Here is a 17,035-nt window from a genome sequence, read left to right as displayed (position 1 = left end):
TTGTAGTTTACCCCTCGCTAAACTACAATTCCCAGCAGCCTTAAACTACAGTTCCCAAGATACTGTGGGAGTAAACCATAACTGTGTGGTGTGCTGGCGATCCGCTGACTGGTGATCCTATATGCTGACTAGTCTAGGAAAGTGTAGGCTACAAACATGTGTCCACATTGTGATGTTGGAGGGGACCACATGGATCATCTAGTGTTCTAGTCCAACCCCCTGGAATGCAGGATTTTTTTGCCCAAGGTGGGGCTTGAAAACCACGTCCCTCGATTAGTACAGACTTCTTGCGCCTACGTGCAGCACGACGCGCGACAGCAGCAGCGCGATCCTATGAGACCTAGAAATAAACCCATTCTGCTGCATGGGACTCACTCCCAGCCAAATGAGCAAATGCGACTGCAGCCTAAAGTTTGTTCATACTATTTCACAGTGGGACGGGGGGGGGGGGGTTGCGAGTGTTTGGAGTCGTGTGCCGGGGCGGGGCTTATGGACACTTGGCCGCCAAATGCAGACGGCGCGGACGCCGAGATCTTTACGCCAAGCGCAACAGTTTACAAGAGTGATTCGCCCACCCTCCCACTTTAAGCAAACAACACAACTTTGGCCGGCGACTCCCTGCAAGATCCGCCGGCTCCTGAGGCGAAGGAAAGGCGGAGCCGAGCAGGCAGGGAGAGATGCCGAAGGCGGGGCTGCCAAGGGCGGGGTAGGCGGCTGCATGTCGAGCGGGCTCCGCAGAGAAGCCGCTAGTCTGGGTCTCCCCGCGTGCTAATTCGGGATCGCGTCGCCCCGGGCCCCGAGACGGAGAAAAGTTGTTGTAAGTATTGCCGAGGCGTCCCCGAGATTTTGGAACAACTCCTCCTTCTCCGGGGGAGGACGGGATGTCAGCGGGAGGCGGGCCGGCTAGCCAAATATTTGCGGAGCCCGGGAAGGCGCCGTGAAATTCCGAGCCCCTCTCCGGACAGTGAGCTCTGCTTTCCAAGCACGGCCGGCTCTCGCCTCCTCCAGCAGCCTTCCCTGCTTTTCCGCTCGTTTCCCCGCCACCCCGCGGTGCAAACGAGATTTCATTAATGCCTTAATAAATAAACGAAACCATGACGGCAACAAGGAGCAATAGGTGGGCGGTGACGGGCTTCTTCTGGACATCATAAGGTACAGCATATCCTCGAAAGGGGGTTGGGGGAGAGGTGTTTGCTTTTGTACACGTCTGCAAGAAGCACGTGCCTCCTGGCCAAAACTTTATTGGGTTAAGCTTTGCAGGGTAGGCTTTAAATCACAGCGGCTTCTACAGGGTTTGCCAAGAAAGCAAAAGTACCGTAATTGTGCTCAACGGGACCTGCCACGAAACGTCATGGTTCGGAGTGAGTGAGTGAATGAATGAATGAATCTTTATTTGCGTCAGCCATCGTCCATAGCAATAAAACAACAATACGATATACAAAGAATAGAAATAAAAAGTCAATTATATAAAATACATTTTAGAGTTTTGAATCAATAGTCAAATAGTGGATCTTATTCTGATTGCCCCAGCTAAAAACCTTGGTGGTTTGGAGTGCTTTTGATCAGGGTGCCAGCCAACTAGCTATATACCCTTTTCGAGGACACTCCATTCCAGCCCATCTTTGTCATGATTTCTGCTCACAGTTCCCAACAGACGCTCAGATGTTCTCTAGCCACTGAACACAAAAAATCCTCACCGACTGTTTTGGTTACCTCCACTTCTTAAAAGTACCCCCATTTATTGCAACGCTTGGGGTGTCCTGAAGTCTACCGCGGTGTACCTCCATTTTGTGCTTGCATGTGTCTTTCCGACTACATAAGAATCAGTGCTTGGAGCTTGCTATGAGCACATAGAAGAGAAGAAGAGTTTGGATTTGATATCCCGCTTTATCACTACCCGAAGGAGTCTCAAAGCGGCTAACATTTTCCTTTCCCTTCCTCCTCCACAACAAACACTCTGGGGCTGAGAGACTTCAGAGAAGTGTGACTAGCCCAAGGTCACCCAGCAGCTGCATGTGGAGGAGTGGAGACAGGAACCCGGTTCCCCAGATTATGAGTCTACCGCTCTTAACCACTACACCACACTGGCTCTCCACATAGGGTTTTATTTTACAACATCACTCTTGGCATATGAGCAAAGCCAGGCTTATTGCTAGACAAGTCTTGGTGGTTGCCTAGAGCAGTCCTTTTGCTGCATCAGCAGGAGGAGAGGAGGGAATAGCTTCTACTGTTGAGGAATAGTCGAGAGGAAGGAAACAGCCAAGGGGCGAGAGGAGATACAGTTAAAGGCAGCATGAGAAAAAGCATATTGGAAAATAGTACGTCTGCTGCTTGTTGAATGGTGGGGCTGGACAGACTTCCTTTGGCAGGGCATTCCTGTGTCTTGTGGCACCATTGCCCCAAAGGCCTTGTGTAACATGCTCACCTGCTGTACTTCAAATAACCATGGTATATAGAGCAGGGCACCTATAGACAGTCTGGACTTTTGGACAGACTTGTACAGGTAGATGCAGTTCTTAAGACACTCTGGTCCTGGGCCATAAGGCGGGGGCAGAGGATCTTCCCCACCCCCCACCGGGCAGGAGCCTTGTTTCCTTGTGGGCAGACTTCCAGTGTCTGCATTCCAGTGGTGGGCAAGGTTAGAGGGGAAAGTAGGCATGGCCAAAGGCAAATGTGGGCAGGGCAGATGATATACCATAGCTTGAAAAAGGTAAGAATCTCATTTGGGAAAGTCAGATGTTTCTAGCCCTGTACATGTTCACTTCCTGATCAAGGGTGCTGGGGCAGAGGCGGAGCTAGCTGCTCTGGCACTCGCACCCAGAGGGCGCTGCCCACGCAGCGAGTGCCCCTGGTGGGGGTGGTGCTGCAATGTCAACCCCCCTCAGGGATGACACCCCGGGGTGCACCCCCTTCCTCCGCCACTGCACCCCCTTCCTCCGCCACTGTCCTGGGGCTGTGTAAAAGAACTGTGACACCAAGGAACTGTGCTTTAACCTCACTGCAGATTCTTCTTTTGGTCATTTTCTATAGTGAATAGAGTTTCTTTAATTGCTTTACTCAACAGCCTTAAACAGCTACCAAGAGAGTTTTTGAAACTGAATTTATCCCTAGCAACATTTTTTTTGCCTGTTAACATCTGCGTAGAGTGAGGCAAGATCATGATGTCGACACTTCTGAAAAGTGTCTGGTACACCACCTTGCTTAAGCTGTCTGGGTTTGTTTTACAAAACATAGACCCTGGCATCATGCCTCTTGGTCTTTTATGATAGCTGTAATCTGGGATACACAGAAATCTGTCTCTCTCCCCCCCCTTTTTTTAATCATGCCCATGTGAGGAAGATAGGCCAAGACTAGCAGATACCTTCGAGTGGAGATTCTATTTCATTCCTTTGTTTCTCTTGTCACCTTGGTAAAGTCTGCTCCCTTCAAGTACAATAGAAGCGAGAAATATTTTCTTTTATTTTCAAGCCCTTATTCTCTCTTCTGGAGTTGTGGGAAAATAAGAGGATTCCATCAGCTCATGCTCATTTGTTTAGCCCTGCCATATGTGATTCATGCAGAAAATTAAACCCAAGGAGAACAATAAGAAGTAGATTGAAGATGTTAAGAACCCTACAGCTTTTGGAGCCGCAGTTTGGGTGTTTGTGAAGGGGGCTGTTCATGAAGCAGCTTAAAGATCATGTGAGTCATTGTTGTGTCTCAAAAATACTTGTGTAGAATTCAGATCATTTCACTTATAAAACGTGTACTTTTAATTCTCAGATTTGTGTGACAAGACAAAATCTATGAAAGTCCCCAGGTTCATCAAGGCTAACTCAAGACAGTGCTTTTGATTGCTTATGTGTATTTCTAAAGTACCAACTGCGTATACATAGCATGATACAAATAAATGGACCATGTGAAAATTGTCTTGCAGAGATCCTCTTGCCTTAAAGCGCAGGGCAGTCATTGGTCAAGAACATGGAACAGAATGAAGATCAGAAAATGAATCCTGAAAGAACTTGGGAGAATTTCAACCATTTGGTAATCTTTATTTGTGTGTGTGTGTGTTTGTATATTTACCGTATGTTACACATGCTAGGTTGGCCTTAGGCAAGGGGACAGAATGATCCACTTAATCCTTCTGGTGCTCTGGCCTGCCAGATTCAAAGAACTTTTACTCCCCAGGCTCTTTATCTGCAGCCTCCCCAGAAAATAAAATCTATGGGAAAGTATTTCAGGCCCTTGCAAATAGTGCAACTTTATTTACAGACCATAAGCAGTGTAGGGTTATCAGGACAACCACAGCAAAACAAAATGAGACATGGAGACAAATGGTACCTTTTTAAAATGGGAGCATAACAGTGCAATCCAATTCATGCCTACTCAAAAGTAAATCCTGTGGAATTTAAAGGGTTACGATTGCAGCCTCAATCTGTAAACAATTAAAATTGCTAAAAATACAGAAATTTCAACTCAAAACATGTGACGTTTAATAATTGTGATCTAGTTTTGATGACTACAGCAAGGAACTTGGCTATACCTTCTGTTACCTTAGGGTTGGAATCTGACCTTACTTGTCATTCATCTGAATTTCCCAGGTGTAGGGAAAGTGCTAGGAAAATGAAACGGGGACATATAGTCATATAAGCTTCAACAGAACAGCCTTAGCAAAGACACTTAGGTGCCAAGGCAGCCCAGTAAATTGCCCTTCCTAATGCTGAGTAGTTGGTAATGTGTAAACAACATGTCACATGACTCTAAACTCTAATAGAATTGTCACAAGCTCTACTCTCAACATACATATATATAGAGAGAGAGAGATCTTCTTGTCCCTCGGTGTGTGTATGCCACGCTTTGCAACTGAATTTCCCACTCGGTGTACCTCATGAACTGTGCTCTAGCAACAGGGGTTTATGCCATAATCAAATTTGCTTGCTTTAGGGTGCCCCAAGGTTCTCTCCTTTGTTTTTGCTAGGGCAAGCTAACATGGTTGCTGCTTTGAAAATTGGTAATGGAAAGAACTATCTCTGTCATCATGTAAAAGAGCGAATTTGAGCAGGCACAGCTTTTTCTCATGATTTCAGTTATACCTTGACAGAAGCAGCACCTGCTGTGAAATACATCCCAGTATGGAAGCCCTGCCTGTATAGATACTCCTCTCTTTTTGCTGATATGTCCACCTCCAAACCACAGATCAAGGGATCTGCAATGGTCCAGGATATAAAAACGGCATTACTGTGCCTTTTTGTATTTCACACAAGAATAAATGTGTTGTAAAGACTAGAGATTACATTCTGTTCCCATTTACGTGTTTTGAATTGCATTTCCTTCCCACCTCTTCACAAAGGGTTGATGAAGAAATGTAATCTGTGGAGGTGGCTCCCTTCTGGGAATAAACCTTGGTGCCTTAAAATCATCAGTGAAAACCATGACTCTGCAGTGGAACCAGCCTTAAGTTGCTTCAGTTCATTATTGATATTTTAGTTACGTTTTGCATCCTAAAACCTCGTGCACAATTAGAACAGTTTCAGATAAGAGTATATATGAGTCCACGAAGGTCAGCAATGCAAGTAATCTACCAATACGGATAAAGTACTCTTAAATACCTCTTAGGTTTATGTATCGTATCTTCTCCTTTTCAGGTGATGGATTTACAAGTGGTTGGCATGCCAGATGCTCTCCCCCATGTTCATAAAAGAATCTATATTGATGAGTTTGACTGTCCTCCCAGTAAGCACTGCGAACATGACCTTTTCCCTAAATGGCATTTGCCGGTGAAGACAGCATTGGTACTGTCCTTGTTAACCTTTATCTACACTTTCCTAAGGGACGTCATCCATCCCCTTGTAACTAATCAAGGAAACACATTTTATAAAATCCCAATCCTGGTCATAAACAAAGTCTTACCAGTGGTTTCGATTACCCTGCTGGCTCTGGTTTATTTACCAGGAGTACTGGCTGCAGGTTTCCAGTTCCACTATGGAACCAAGTATAGACGTTTTCCACAATGGTTGGACAGATGGATGTTATCGAGGAAACAGTTTGGACTTCTTAGCTTCTTCTTTGCCTCGTTACATGCCTGCTATAGCTTGTGCTATCCAATGAGGAGGTCCTACAGATACAAACTCTTGAACTGGGCATATCAACAGGTACGCCATTTTGTTTTGTCATAATGCCATTAAATCGGTTTAAGCTGATGGTGTGCTGGCATCTGGAATGCTGTGTGGGTCTCCCAGTCCCATAATGAATATTGTAGAATGATGGCCTTATACAAAGTGTAACAGACTGTGCAATCCGATACAGAATTAAGTCCCGTTGAGTTCAGTGGGGATTAATCCTAGGTAAGTGGGTATAGGATTGCACCTTTAAATGATTAGAAATTCTGAGTTGGAAACACCAAGGTGAGGGCTGACATAGTTAAAGTTTATAAACTTACAAATAAAGCAGAGAGAACAAATACAAAGATTTATATCCCAAAACATTTGTACCCAGGTTCATTCAATGGAACTAATTATCAGATGGTCCAGAAGAAGAAAGACAATTCCCCACAGCATGAATAATGTCTGGAAATCATTAACACAGGATGTTTTGATAGCTACTGCTTACCTGACTTTTTATTTTAAGTCCTCATTATTATTATTTATTAAAATCACAGATCTCTGATTTATCCATGTCTATAGCCAAAAATAATAAAATGGTAGGGATATCCAATGTGGTGCTTTCCAGATGTTGGCTCCTTAATTCCCTTTAGCCCCAGCCTGCATGGTCAGGGATTGGGAGAGCTGCAGTCTGACAACATCTGTAGAGCACTGCGTTGGCTTCTCCTCGTATAAATTATGCCTTCCAGAGAATTTTGGCAGATGCAGTTGTCAAGGTGAGAGAACCTGTGCCTGCTGTTGAAAGTTTCCAGATCCCAGACCTCCTTTGCACCTCAACACCTTATATCTAACTGTAAATACTGAAAGCACGGCAGCTCATTTCTGTATATAGGCCAATTATGCAGGTTATTTGAAAACATCTAGACTCATTGGCTGCTCTGGCAGAGCGAAAAAAGTTGCCAAGTAAGCCTACTGATTAGCTGCTTAAAATACTGCTTCTTGGTGTTGCTTACCTCTTGTTACAGTTTGCCAAAGGTTGTGTTTAGCTTTTAGATGGAATTCTGTTTGTCAGCAAATAATGCAGTCCTGCTGGGAAAAACAAGTTAAAAAGGAATTAGAACAAGTCTCCTTGGGGGTCAAAACTTTGCTGAAGTAAATACTTCTCCATCTAATTGACTTTCCTATGGTTAAGGCTGATGGCACTTCTTGGGGGGACATCAGTATAAACAATGCTTCAGTTAAAAATCTGAAATGGGACCGTGCTCCAATTTGTAGCATGCACAGGTGAACAGAAAATATCAACAGAATCCCAGCGTATCCTGTTTTGTGCAGCATTTTAGTTACCGGTAGCTGACAATGATCTATACAAGATACAGGCTGGTTCACACACCTGGATACTTTCATCCCATCCGTGAAATGCATACAGGCTTGGATGGGGAAACTTCAGTGCCAACTGGGGTATTTTTATTTATTTTTTAATCCCACTGTTATCCCCATGATAGCTGCAATTGCAAAAAAATAAATAAAAATTAATCTCTATACAGTTTGGTTCTTACTGGGGTTTCACCATGGAATCTTAAGTGTACTTGTGTTGTCATTCTAACACTTCTTAAAGTGTAGTGTTCTGTCCACAGGTGAAGCAGAAAAAGGAAGATGCCTGGATTGAACACGATGTCTGGAGAATGGAGATTTATGTGTCTCTAGGAATTTTGGGGCTTGCTCTGCTGGCTGTATTGGCAGTAACGTCAATTCCATCTGTCAGCCACTCGCTGACCTGGAGAGAGTTTCATTATATCCAGGTACACATAAACAAAACGGCATAGATTGTTCATGGCTCAGTGGTAAAACACATACTCTTTGTGATAGATTTGAGGTCCACTCTGGTATTGCCAATTGAGAAAAATTGAGAAAATCTGAAAACCCCCCTTCCGTAATCTGACACTGGACATTTACAAATAGCTGCAGATGTGATCATATTCCCATACCACCAGATGGAAATTGATTAGAGCCAAAGATGGATCCTTGCATGAAAGAGTTTGTGTGACCAGATATTGCTGGACTACTACCCTCACCATCCCTGGCCATTGGCCATGTTGAATAGGGCTGATGGGTGTTGAGGATTCAACAATATCTGGAGTGCCACAGATTCTTGCCCATGCGGCATGTGGAGCCTTCTCCATATGTAAATCAGCTTATAAGGTTGCACTTCAATCTGTTGGTTGATGCAGCAAACTGGGACACTTGCAAGTAATTTCCCTGCTCCCATTTTGTATATGCAAAGAGCAGTGCTGAACCCACCAGGGCCAGTAGAAGGAAATTTGGCACAGCTTGCATTGGAAACAAAGGGAGAGTTAGTCAAGATACAGACCAAAGATCTCAACTCTTCCACTATAGAATGCGGGTGGCACGAATCTCTTATCTATTAAATTTAGGCACCACGCAAGAGATTTCCCCTATAACCAGGCCTTTTAGAAGTGGGTGGAATGTTTTTAATGTATTTCTTTTTCCTCTTTATTTTTATGTATCTATAGAGGGGTGTTGTCTGTCTGTTCGTTTGTAAGTCGCTTTGAGTTGCCCTGGACAAGATAAAGCGACTAACAAATTGAATAAATAATAATAATAATAATGATGATGATGATAGTAAAAGTTTAGAAAATACAAAACCACTCTACCAGATTTCAAGTCGGCTGTGGTAGAGTTCCATTTGTCTTATGCAGACCTAAGTCCTAGAACATGGGCAGGCAAACTAAGGCCCAGGGGCCAGATCCGGTCCAGTCGCCTTCTAAATCCGCCCCACGGACAGTCCGGGAATCAGCGTGTTTTTACATGAGTAGAATGTGTCCTTTTATTTAAAATGCATCTCTGGGTTATTTGTGGGGCATAGGAATTAGTTCATTATTTTTTTCAAAATATAGTCCGGCCCCCCACAAGGTCTGAGAGACAGTGGACCGGCCCCCTGCTGAAAAAGTTTGCTGACCTCTGTCTTAGAAACTCAGTGTTCTAAGCACATGAGGCAACCACCTTGCTGAAGCTAAGCAGATTTGGCCCTGGTCAGATTCTGGATGGGTGCCTGGAAACCACATGTTTGTCTCCTTGCGTTCCGTGAGCAAAGAAAGGTGGGGATATAAATATATGGTAGATAATGTTTTGGCATAGGACTGAATATGCAGCAAAAACAACAAGGAGCATTCTTCAACAATTGCACAGAATCTTAATTAAGCATTCGGTGTTTTAAAATAACAAGGGTTGTCGCCTTTTGAACTAATTCTTGTGCTGTAACAACTGCTTTTATCTGCAGCAATCAGCAGATGACATTTATCTCCATGCCTGCATATTATGTGCATGGAAAGCTGTTGATAAATGCACACAGGCAGATGCCCCTCACCTGTCTGATGAAAACCCTGAATATGCAGCAGTGTGTATTATAGTTTGTTTTAATTTCCTTTCATTTTTAAAGGTTAACCTATTGTTTTCTTTCTTTCTTTCTAGAGCAAGATGGGACATTTAGCTTTGCTGCTGTGCACCATTCATGCATTAGTGTTTGCATGGAATAAGTGGATTGACATAGGCCAGTTTATATGGTATACTCCCCCTACTTTTATGATGGCAGTCATTCTTCCAGTTGTGGTTCTGACTTGTAAAGGTATCCTGCTTTTGCCATGCCTTAGGAAGAGACTAGAGAAGATCAGATCTGGCTATGATGCTAATGCTCTGGCAAGTAGTACACAGATAACTTCCAGACTGTAGATTTTAAATGTGCATGTACTTTGCTGGCAATATTCAGGTGTTTTTTTAAAAAAGACCATAAGGAAACGGTCATCTTTATTTTTACACAGAGTAATCTGCACTGAGTTCAGTGAGGCTTACTTCTGGGTTGCATCGGTTAAAAGTGTTTTGGTTGGTTTTTTTCTACTGATGGATTTTAAAATATCTTACTTCACTATAGATAGTTTTCTGAAAATTTGCTTAACATTACAAGTTTACGTGAGCTTAGGCTAAAGTATGCATGTGGAAATTAAAATCTCAGGTGCCCCATATGTGAACTTCACTTTAAAAATACAGAAGATTTTTCAATATAAGTACAGCAATGACAACCTTCTCTTCAGGGAAACTGTGGAATAATAACACAACTGTTATCACAACAGTGTTTATATTCACATCAAATCTTTAAAAAAAATGCAATACAAAAAATAATGCATAACACTTTAAAATGCAAACACAGAGCTGCCTTGCCGGAAACAGCTTCTCAATTAATTTCAGTGGCTGGAGTAGATCAGTATGTACATGCTTTTGTGCCCAGAGATCATATCTTTATTATTAACCTAATGAGCTCTCCTGTGCTTAACGAGATCCAAATGCATATCTAGATCATGGGATGCACCCAGATTACTTAATAATTTAAACACCACAGAGCCTTTGTAGCAAACCAAGCTCAGCCTTAAGAACATAAGAAGGCTTTGCTGGGTTTAGACCAGGATCCATGCAGTCTTGCATACTGCTCTGCAACATGCAGGATAACCTTCTTCCCCAACATCTGGTCTTAAGGGTATAGTGCTTCAATCCAAGGAAAGTTGTGGTTAGCTATCATTTCTGACAGCTGATGAAAGAGGGTTCCACGGATTTTTAGAATCCATCTTTTAAATTCACCTGAGCTACTTGAAATCACCACATTTTTGTGCCAGTAAATTCCATAAGTTAAATACTAGGGGCTGGATACTGGGCTTCTTCCGTTCACAAGAGGGATTCCTATGCAGTGGAAATTCCTGTTGTTAGAAGGGGGGCCATTTTTGCTGTTTTTCTGCTACAGTCTCCTGCATCACTTCCCTTGCTGTTTCAGGAGGTTCCTAACCCTCTGAAGCAGCTTTTTTCAGGCTGATGGTGAGGGAGGATTTGGCAGAAATTCCTCTTCCACTGGCAAGAGAATTCCTTGAATTGGACCCCACTCATGGGAAGGCTGATTCCCACCCATGTCCTTTTTTTTGGTCCTGGACTTCTGTGACTCAACTTTCTTGGGTGAATGCAGATTACAGTGTTGAGAGAGAGCTGATTAACCGCATAAATTGTTTTATTTCACTTCTATAAAAACTAATATGTGAATTAAAGAGTATTTGACATGGATTGGTCTGGAATAGGTTTTGCAGTTTGATTTTTTTAGAAGACATTTTTCCATAGTGAGGTGGGGATTGAGCCATTCGCCAACAGTAATTTGGATTCCAAAGAATTGTTTCACTTTGAGACTCTTGCCTCTATTCTGCATTTCTTAAAATTATGTTGTAAATTGAGTACTGTAAATAAGAATTCAGCTATACTTGTAGAAAATGTTTTTTCACATTTACTGTATTTAAAACAATAAAACTTCTATACTCCAGCAGTTTTATATAAAACAAAGACTTGTCTGTCTTTTTAGATTGATTGTTTTTTTTAATTGGCAGAGGCCAATAAATAGTTGATTGAAGATAGTGAGTCAGTAACTGTTAAACAAGATAAATTTAGCATAGTAGACTTTCATATGTGGAAGTGATGAGAAGCGCCATGTGCACACTTTCATGAAAGATACACAATTCAGCCAGTGCTATGGAATTAAGCCTGAGATGAGTTCTCTCATCCACAGTCAGATCAAGCTAAGAAGAAACAACCTTCGTCACATTGTGGGTTGTGTCCAATAGTCTTCACCCACCAATGCAAGTCCATTTGATCCAGTGAAAGCTTCCATTAGCAGACAGGGGAGGGAGACTATTTTTAATTATTTGCCTCTGCAGTCCTCCAAACAGTCTCTGGAATGTTGAGCGACCCATTGACGCAGCAAGAAAGGTGCCATGGGCGAATCCTCTCTGTTCTGCTGATGAAAGGTCCTCTGACCCAACAGAGACTTCCATCAGAATAACACTGCCATTGGATACAATCCAATTCCCTTACTGGACTGGGAACCTATTGTGCAGAAAAGATTTGCATCCAGATAGATGAGCAGTTCAAGTTCATCTAACATGGTGCGGCCCATTCATTTGCAGACCGTGAGTGGAGATGCGCTTTCTTTATCCATCTTAACAATATACGCTGCATGCGACTTGATCATGGTTAAACTGGGCTTTGAAATTACAATGCAGGAATTATTTATTAGTAAAGTGCTTAAAGTTTAATAGTCTGTGCTCTCAGGCTAACAATTAACCTGATAGACACAAAACAGAAGGGGAAGGGAGAGAGAAGGAACAGGAAACACATACTGGTGCTAGTCCTTTGTGAAATTATATATATTTGTAGTGATCTGCTGGAGTCGCTAATGTGGGAGACAGGTCAGTCTCGCCTCTCCATCAGCTGTTTATAGTAGAAGGCATATCTGAGATAGGAGGAGCCACTAAGACCTATAATAAAAAGACAAGGCTGATTCATGGTCACGTGACCCCAACAAGCTAGATGGTGATTACTGTTATAAAACAATTCCATTTCCTGCAAACAGTCTCTGAGCACTTAATGCTGTAGCACAGCTGAAGGTAAGCAAGTAAGGATCTGGTCAAGATTGCCAAGAGCAGGACCCAAGTATATTGTACATGGCCTGGGGGTCCTGGATCCATTGCCTTCACTTTAGGCTCAGGTGGCCTTGGTAGCCTTTCATCAGCTTCAGCAGGTAGCACCTTCATCTGGGCAGGGGTAACTGAACTTCTGCCATCTGCTCTGGTAACCTCTATGTTAGATTATTGCAACGTGTTCCACGTGAGGCTGTCTCTGAGGACTGGAAACCTCAGAGTTTGGAAACTTCAGCAGCCAGGTTGCTGACTAGGGCAAGACGGTTTGAGCATATTACACCAATCCTGGCCCAACTTAACTGGCTACCAGTTAGTTTCCAGGCCCAATTCAAAGTGCTGTTTGCAACCTATAAAGCCTTAAATTGGCTCAGTACTGCAATAGCTCAAGGACCACCTCTCCATCTGAACTTACCTGAAGCCTGCAATCATCATCTGAGGCCCTTCTTTGTGTGTCTCCTACATGAGAGATCCAGAGAGCAACACAAGAACGAGCCTTTTCTGCGGTGGCTCGCCATTTGTTAAATGCTCTCCCCATGAAGGCTCGCCTTGCACCTTCATTATACATCTTTAGTTGCCAGGCAAAAACATTTTACCTCTTCCAGACCTTCGGATAATTAAACAAATTGTGGCCTTTAAAACTCTGGAGGATATTATTTTTGTTATTATGATATGTATTTCTGTGTTTTTGTAAATAAATAGACATTAAATAAGAAGCCAAAAAAAACCAAAAACATCTTTTTTTATATAAATAAGCCAAATCTCTGCAGTCCTTAATATAGGAGGACTTGTTTTTTGTTTTTTGTTTAGACTTTGTGTTTGCAAAAGTCCAAGTCCTTCCCCTGGGCAAACTACTTGATTTTTTTCATAGCAAGCATTGCAATCAAAACCTGTTTTAGCTTCCTGTCAGATAAGTTTGTGACTCAACCAAGCACTGTGACACAGAAAACTGAAGAGTCTGACCTTTTGTTGCTGAAAAGTGATGAAGGTTTCAGGACACTACAATTCTCTATGTCAGTAAAAGAACAAAAATGAAACTCAAAATGTGCAGGATGCAATTGCTTAGGAAAACATTAGAGAACTATGGCTGTAACCTGGCCTGTGCGGAGGGGGGGGGTTGGGGTTTGGCAGCTGGGTCCACTTGCCCCAGGCCTTGGAGGGCTATGGTAGGGTTGCCATACGTCTTTGGCCAAACCCACCCACCCCCCAACTATACAACTTTTCTGTCCTGATTATCACTGTTTGAAATATGGCAACCCTAGCTAAGCTGGCTGGGGGCCCCACCAGGGACTGGCTTTTTTGTTTGAGCTTATAACTTTATTCTAAGAAGACTCCCGCCCTGGGCCTCAGACAAGCTCTGCACAGGCCAAGGAACAATATTTAATACTGGTTAGATTAATCTGCAGGTGAGGAACCTTAGGCCTGAGGGCCAAACATTGTCCTCCAAGCCTCTCTATCTACCTGTTGGGACTCTCCTCAGCCGCACCCTTCACTATTATGGCTTACCACCCTTCCTTAGGTGTTTTTTTGTCTGGCTAAAATGTGTCCTTGACCTCTGGTAATGTTGCTTGTCTGAGTAGAGGATAGAGGGTAGTTTGTGTAGAAATTAGCTTGCTGTATAAAGGTAAAGTTTACATTTCCTGTTCTGTCCACTTTTGCCTCTGCACCTGCCCACTCCTTGAAAGGTTGCCCAGGAGAGAGTGTGGCCCTCAGACAACAAAGGGTTCTGCACCTGTAAATTAATCAATTTAAAATGTTAAAATGGCATGCCGCTAATTGAGTAGCACATTTTGCAAAAATGATGTCAATGTTCCTTCTATAGTAAATTTTTTCATACTGTGTTTTATGTTGTGTAAGTCACTTGGAGAGCGCTACGCCTTAAAAGGCAGCCTTTAAATTATGTTTATGAATAAATAAAATAAAGGTTGTGAATGTGCCAAAGAGCCGTCTCTTGTGTTTGCTTTTTATTTTATGATCACTGATCATTTACTAGCAGCAGAATCCACATCCATGTTGACTCAAGTCCTGCCTTTTTTAATGGGTCTTTCTCGCAAATTGGTGAGTATAAGACTGCAGCATAGGTTCATTTAACTTTTTTTTTAAAAAATTACTGGGTCAAACCAGATAACATATAGTGAGAAAGAGAATACATTACATCAAAAGTGGACATAAAAGAGAAAAGTGTAAAGGTTAATAGTTCAAGGCCTACGAGAGATAAAATGGCAGAAGGTGAAGGGTAATGGGGCCCACTTTTGTTTTGCTTGTTAATAAATGACCCCGTAAATGTAATCTCAAAACCTTTTATTGCTGACAAGCTAAAAATTAAATGAGCGCTATAAACAAATTCAGCTCATCCATGCACACTTTATCATAGGGGGGATTTGTGTTCTCCGTTTGGGGACCTTTCAACATTTAGGCATGTGTTTTTAAACTGATCTGAGAAAAGAGCTTAGCATGTATTTATGGAAGAAAAATGCTGAAAAGCTCAGGATCAGAACCAGTTCCTAATGTGGCCTGCTAATCTGATAACTTTGTAGTTTGTCATCGTAGAATGACATACGTATAAAATCACTATCCACAGCTTCATGGCTTTAGATGTCTTTTGCATGGACTGTGGCGAATGGGAACTGCGCTCCCAATCTCAGGGTCAGCCAGCCCTCATCTGCTTGCCTTCTCCCTTGCATCCAGCCCGGGGAGTGGCCCTGGCTGTCAGCTTCCTCCTCCTCAGTTTCAGCATTTCCCTTGTGTAACTCAATAGGGAGGAGGATAGGGACAATGCAAGAATTAGTTGGCTGCATCTGGCATTGGCTTTTGGCCTGTTTTCCTCCTGCACTGCCAGTCCCAATGAACACCAACCACCGCCATTGCATAAACTGCAATTAGTGATTCCTTTCAAATATGCACTGTTAGATCACACCGGCAGCCACAGACTCTGGATCAATAGAATGCAATAGAACATAGAATTGTATAGTTGGAAGGGACCGCAAGGATTATCTGGTCCAACCAGCAGCTATCAAGAAATCTTTCACCTAGTGCAAGGCTCAAACCCACAATCCTGAGATTAACAGTCTCATGCTTTACTGACTGAGCTGTTCCCTCAGAGATTCCTATAAATATCATTTGTCTTGGAAGAATTCTGATGGATTTGATGGGGACTGTCAAGATAGGGACATGTTTTCATATAATCTAAGATAGGTTACCTGAACCACATACCTGAGAACTCCCTCAGAAATATGCTTCAGAGAAACGTGGCTGTTTGCCAGAGCAAGGCATCTGAAACTGGTCTGTGGACCACCAGTGGTCTGCCAGCTTCAGGTGGTTTGTAGCATGTTTGCATTAAATGTTAATATTTATTTTCAATTGTATATTTTTTATATTGTATTTTATTTTATTGTTTTACAGTCTGAATTTTACGGAATGCAACTTGTAATGCAATAACATACAGTACAGGAAATAAAAGTCGCCTCCCATCAATCCACAGAAAACCCGATCGATGTTTGTTCCAATTCAGCAGGAAACGGGTTTTCCCGAGGAAAGCGGTGGAACAAAAGAACAAAAATCATGGGACAAACAAAAGTGTGGATGAGGCCTTAGGCATGACTTTGCTCATTTTTGGCATAGGTTCAGTTGCCTCTTGAGATATTGTGGGCCAAACTTGGCATTAGGGTTCTCCGAGGAGTGAGCGGTGTTAGTCAAAGTTTGGATCCCTGGCACCTTTTTGATTCAAGGCGGTGGAGCAAAACATCACTTTGGCATGACTTCATCTGATTTTTGGCGCAATGGGTCCAAACTCACAAATTTCACTATCCATTTAAAAATCCACAATATTTAGAGACTGCTAGTTCAGGCTGCTGACCCATCTAGTCCAGCATCCTGCTCTGGCCAACCAGATGCCTGTGGGATTCCTGCGCAAGTGTGCTCTCTCCTGTGGTTTCCAGCCCCTGGTCTAGAGCAGCATTGCTGCCCCCAGCTACATACTATAGGATTGCACTGCCCCATGTAAAAAAAAAAAAGTTTATTATTATACGCAAATTCCCTTTGCTGCATTACTTTTCATTGTGTTTTCATTCCGTATTTGCTATCGGCAAAGAATGCTGAAAATAATAAGGAAAAATGCTAATACAGAGCGAACACGTGACGGCCCAGGGATTGTTTGCTCTGAAATTTGGATCTGCTGTCTTCCGTTTCTAGATTTATTGTTTGAATAGCGGGTTGGTTTAGCGGTGTGTGTGTGTTTATTCATTTATTTTGGACGATGTTAGTTGCCTTGAGGTTTTCGGGGGGGGGCAGTTAGGATCGGAAAGCCGGGAATTAAAAAGAAAGAGATCCCCTTAATAATAAACAGGCCTTTGGGGCCTTGCGCGGTTATCCATCAACCCACCCCCACCCACCCTTGGGTGACAGGAGCAGCGGGACGCCGGCCTCTTTCCACCTCGC

The 17,035-nt window shown here is 42.9% G+C and overlaps 1 protein-coding gene across 5 annotated transcripts; it reads left to right on the top strand.

The window, feature by feature from the left end:
- Window positions 1-23: 23 nt before the first annotated feature.
- STEAP1 (STEAP family member 1) lies at window positions 24-11,468 on the top strand. Of its 5 annotated transcripts, none has more exons than XM_083578857.1 (6): window positions 470-817; window positions 3,537-3,681; window positions 3,917-4,023; window positions 5,625-6,131; window positions 7,715-7,879; window positions 9,570-11,468. In XM_083578857.1, exons 3-6 carry the CDS (start codon window positions 3,961-3,963, stop codon window positions 9,825-9,827), a joined length of 993 nt encoding a protein of 330 aa, XP_083434983.1. In that variant the 5' UTR covers window positions 470-817; window positions 3,537-3,681; window positions 3,917-3,960; the 3' UTR covers window positions 9,828-11,468. The 5 variants fall into 5 exon arrangements, with proteins under 5 accessions (XP_083434981.1, XP_083434983.1, XP_083434982.1 ...); XM_083578856.1 differs by having other exon boundaries at window positions 3,469-3,681; XM_083578855.1 differs by lacking the exon at window positions 3,537-3,681 and having other exon boundaries at window positions 24-817.
- Window positions 11,469-17,035: the final 5,567 nt, after the last annotated feature.

This window comes from Podarcis filfolensis, assembly GCF_964270895.1.
Source record: "Podarcis filfolensis genome assembly, chromosome: 12".
Lineage (NCBI taxonomy): Eukaryota > Metazoa > Chordata > Lepidosauria > Squamata > Lacertidae > Podarcis > Podarcis filfolensis.
The sequence above is the reverse complement of the archived record's forward strand: the minus strand, read 5'-3'. Positions and strand labels throughout refer to the sequence as shown.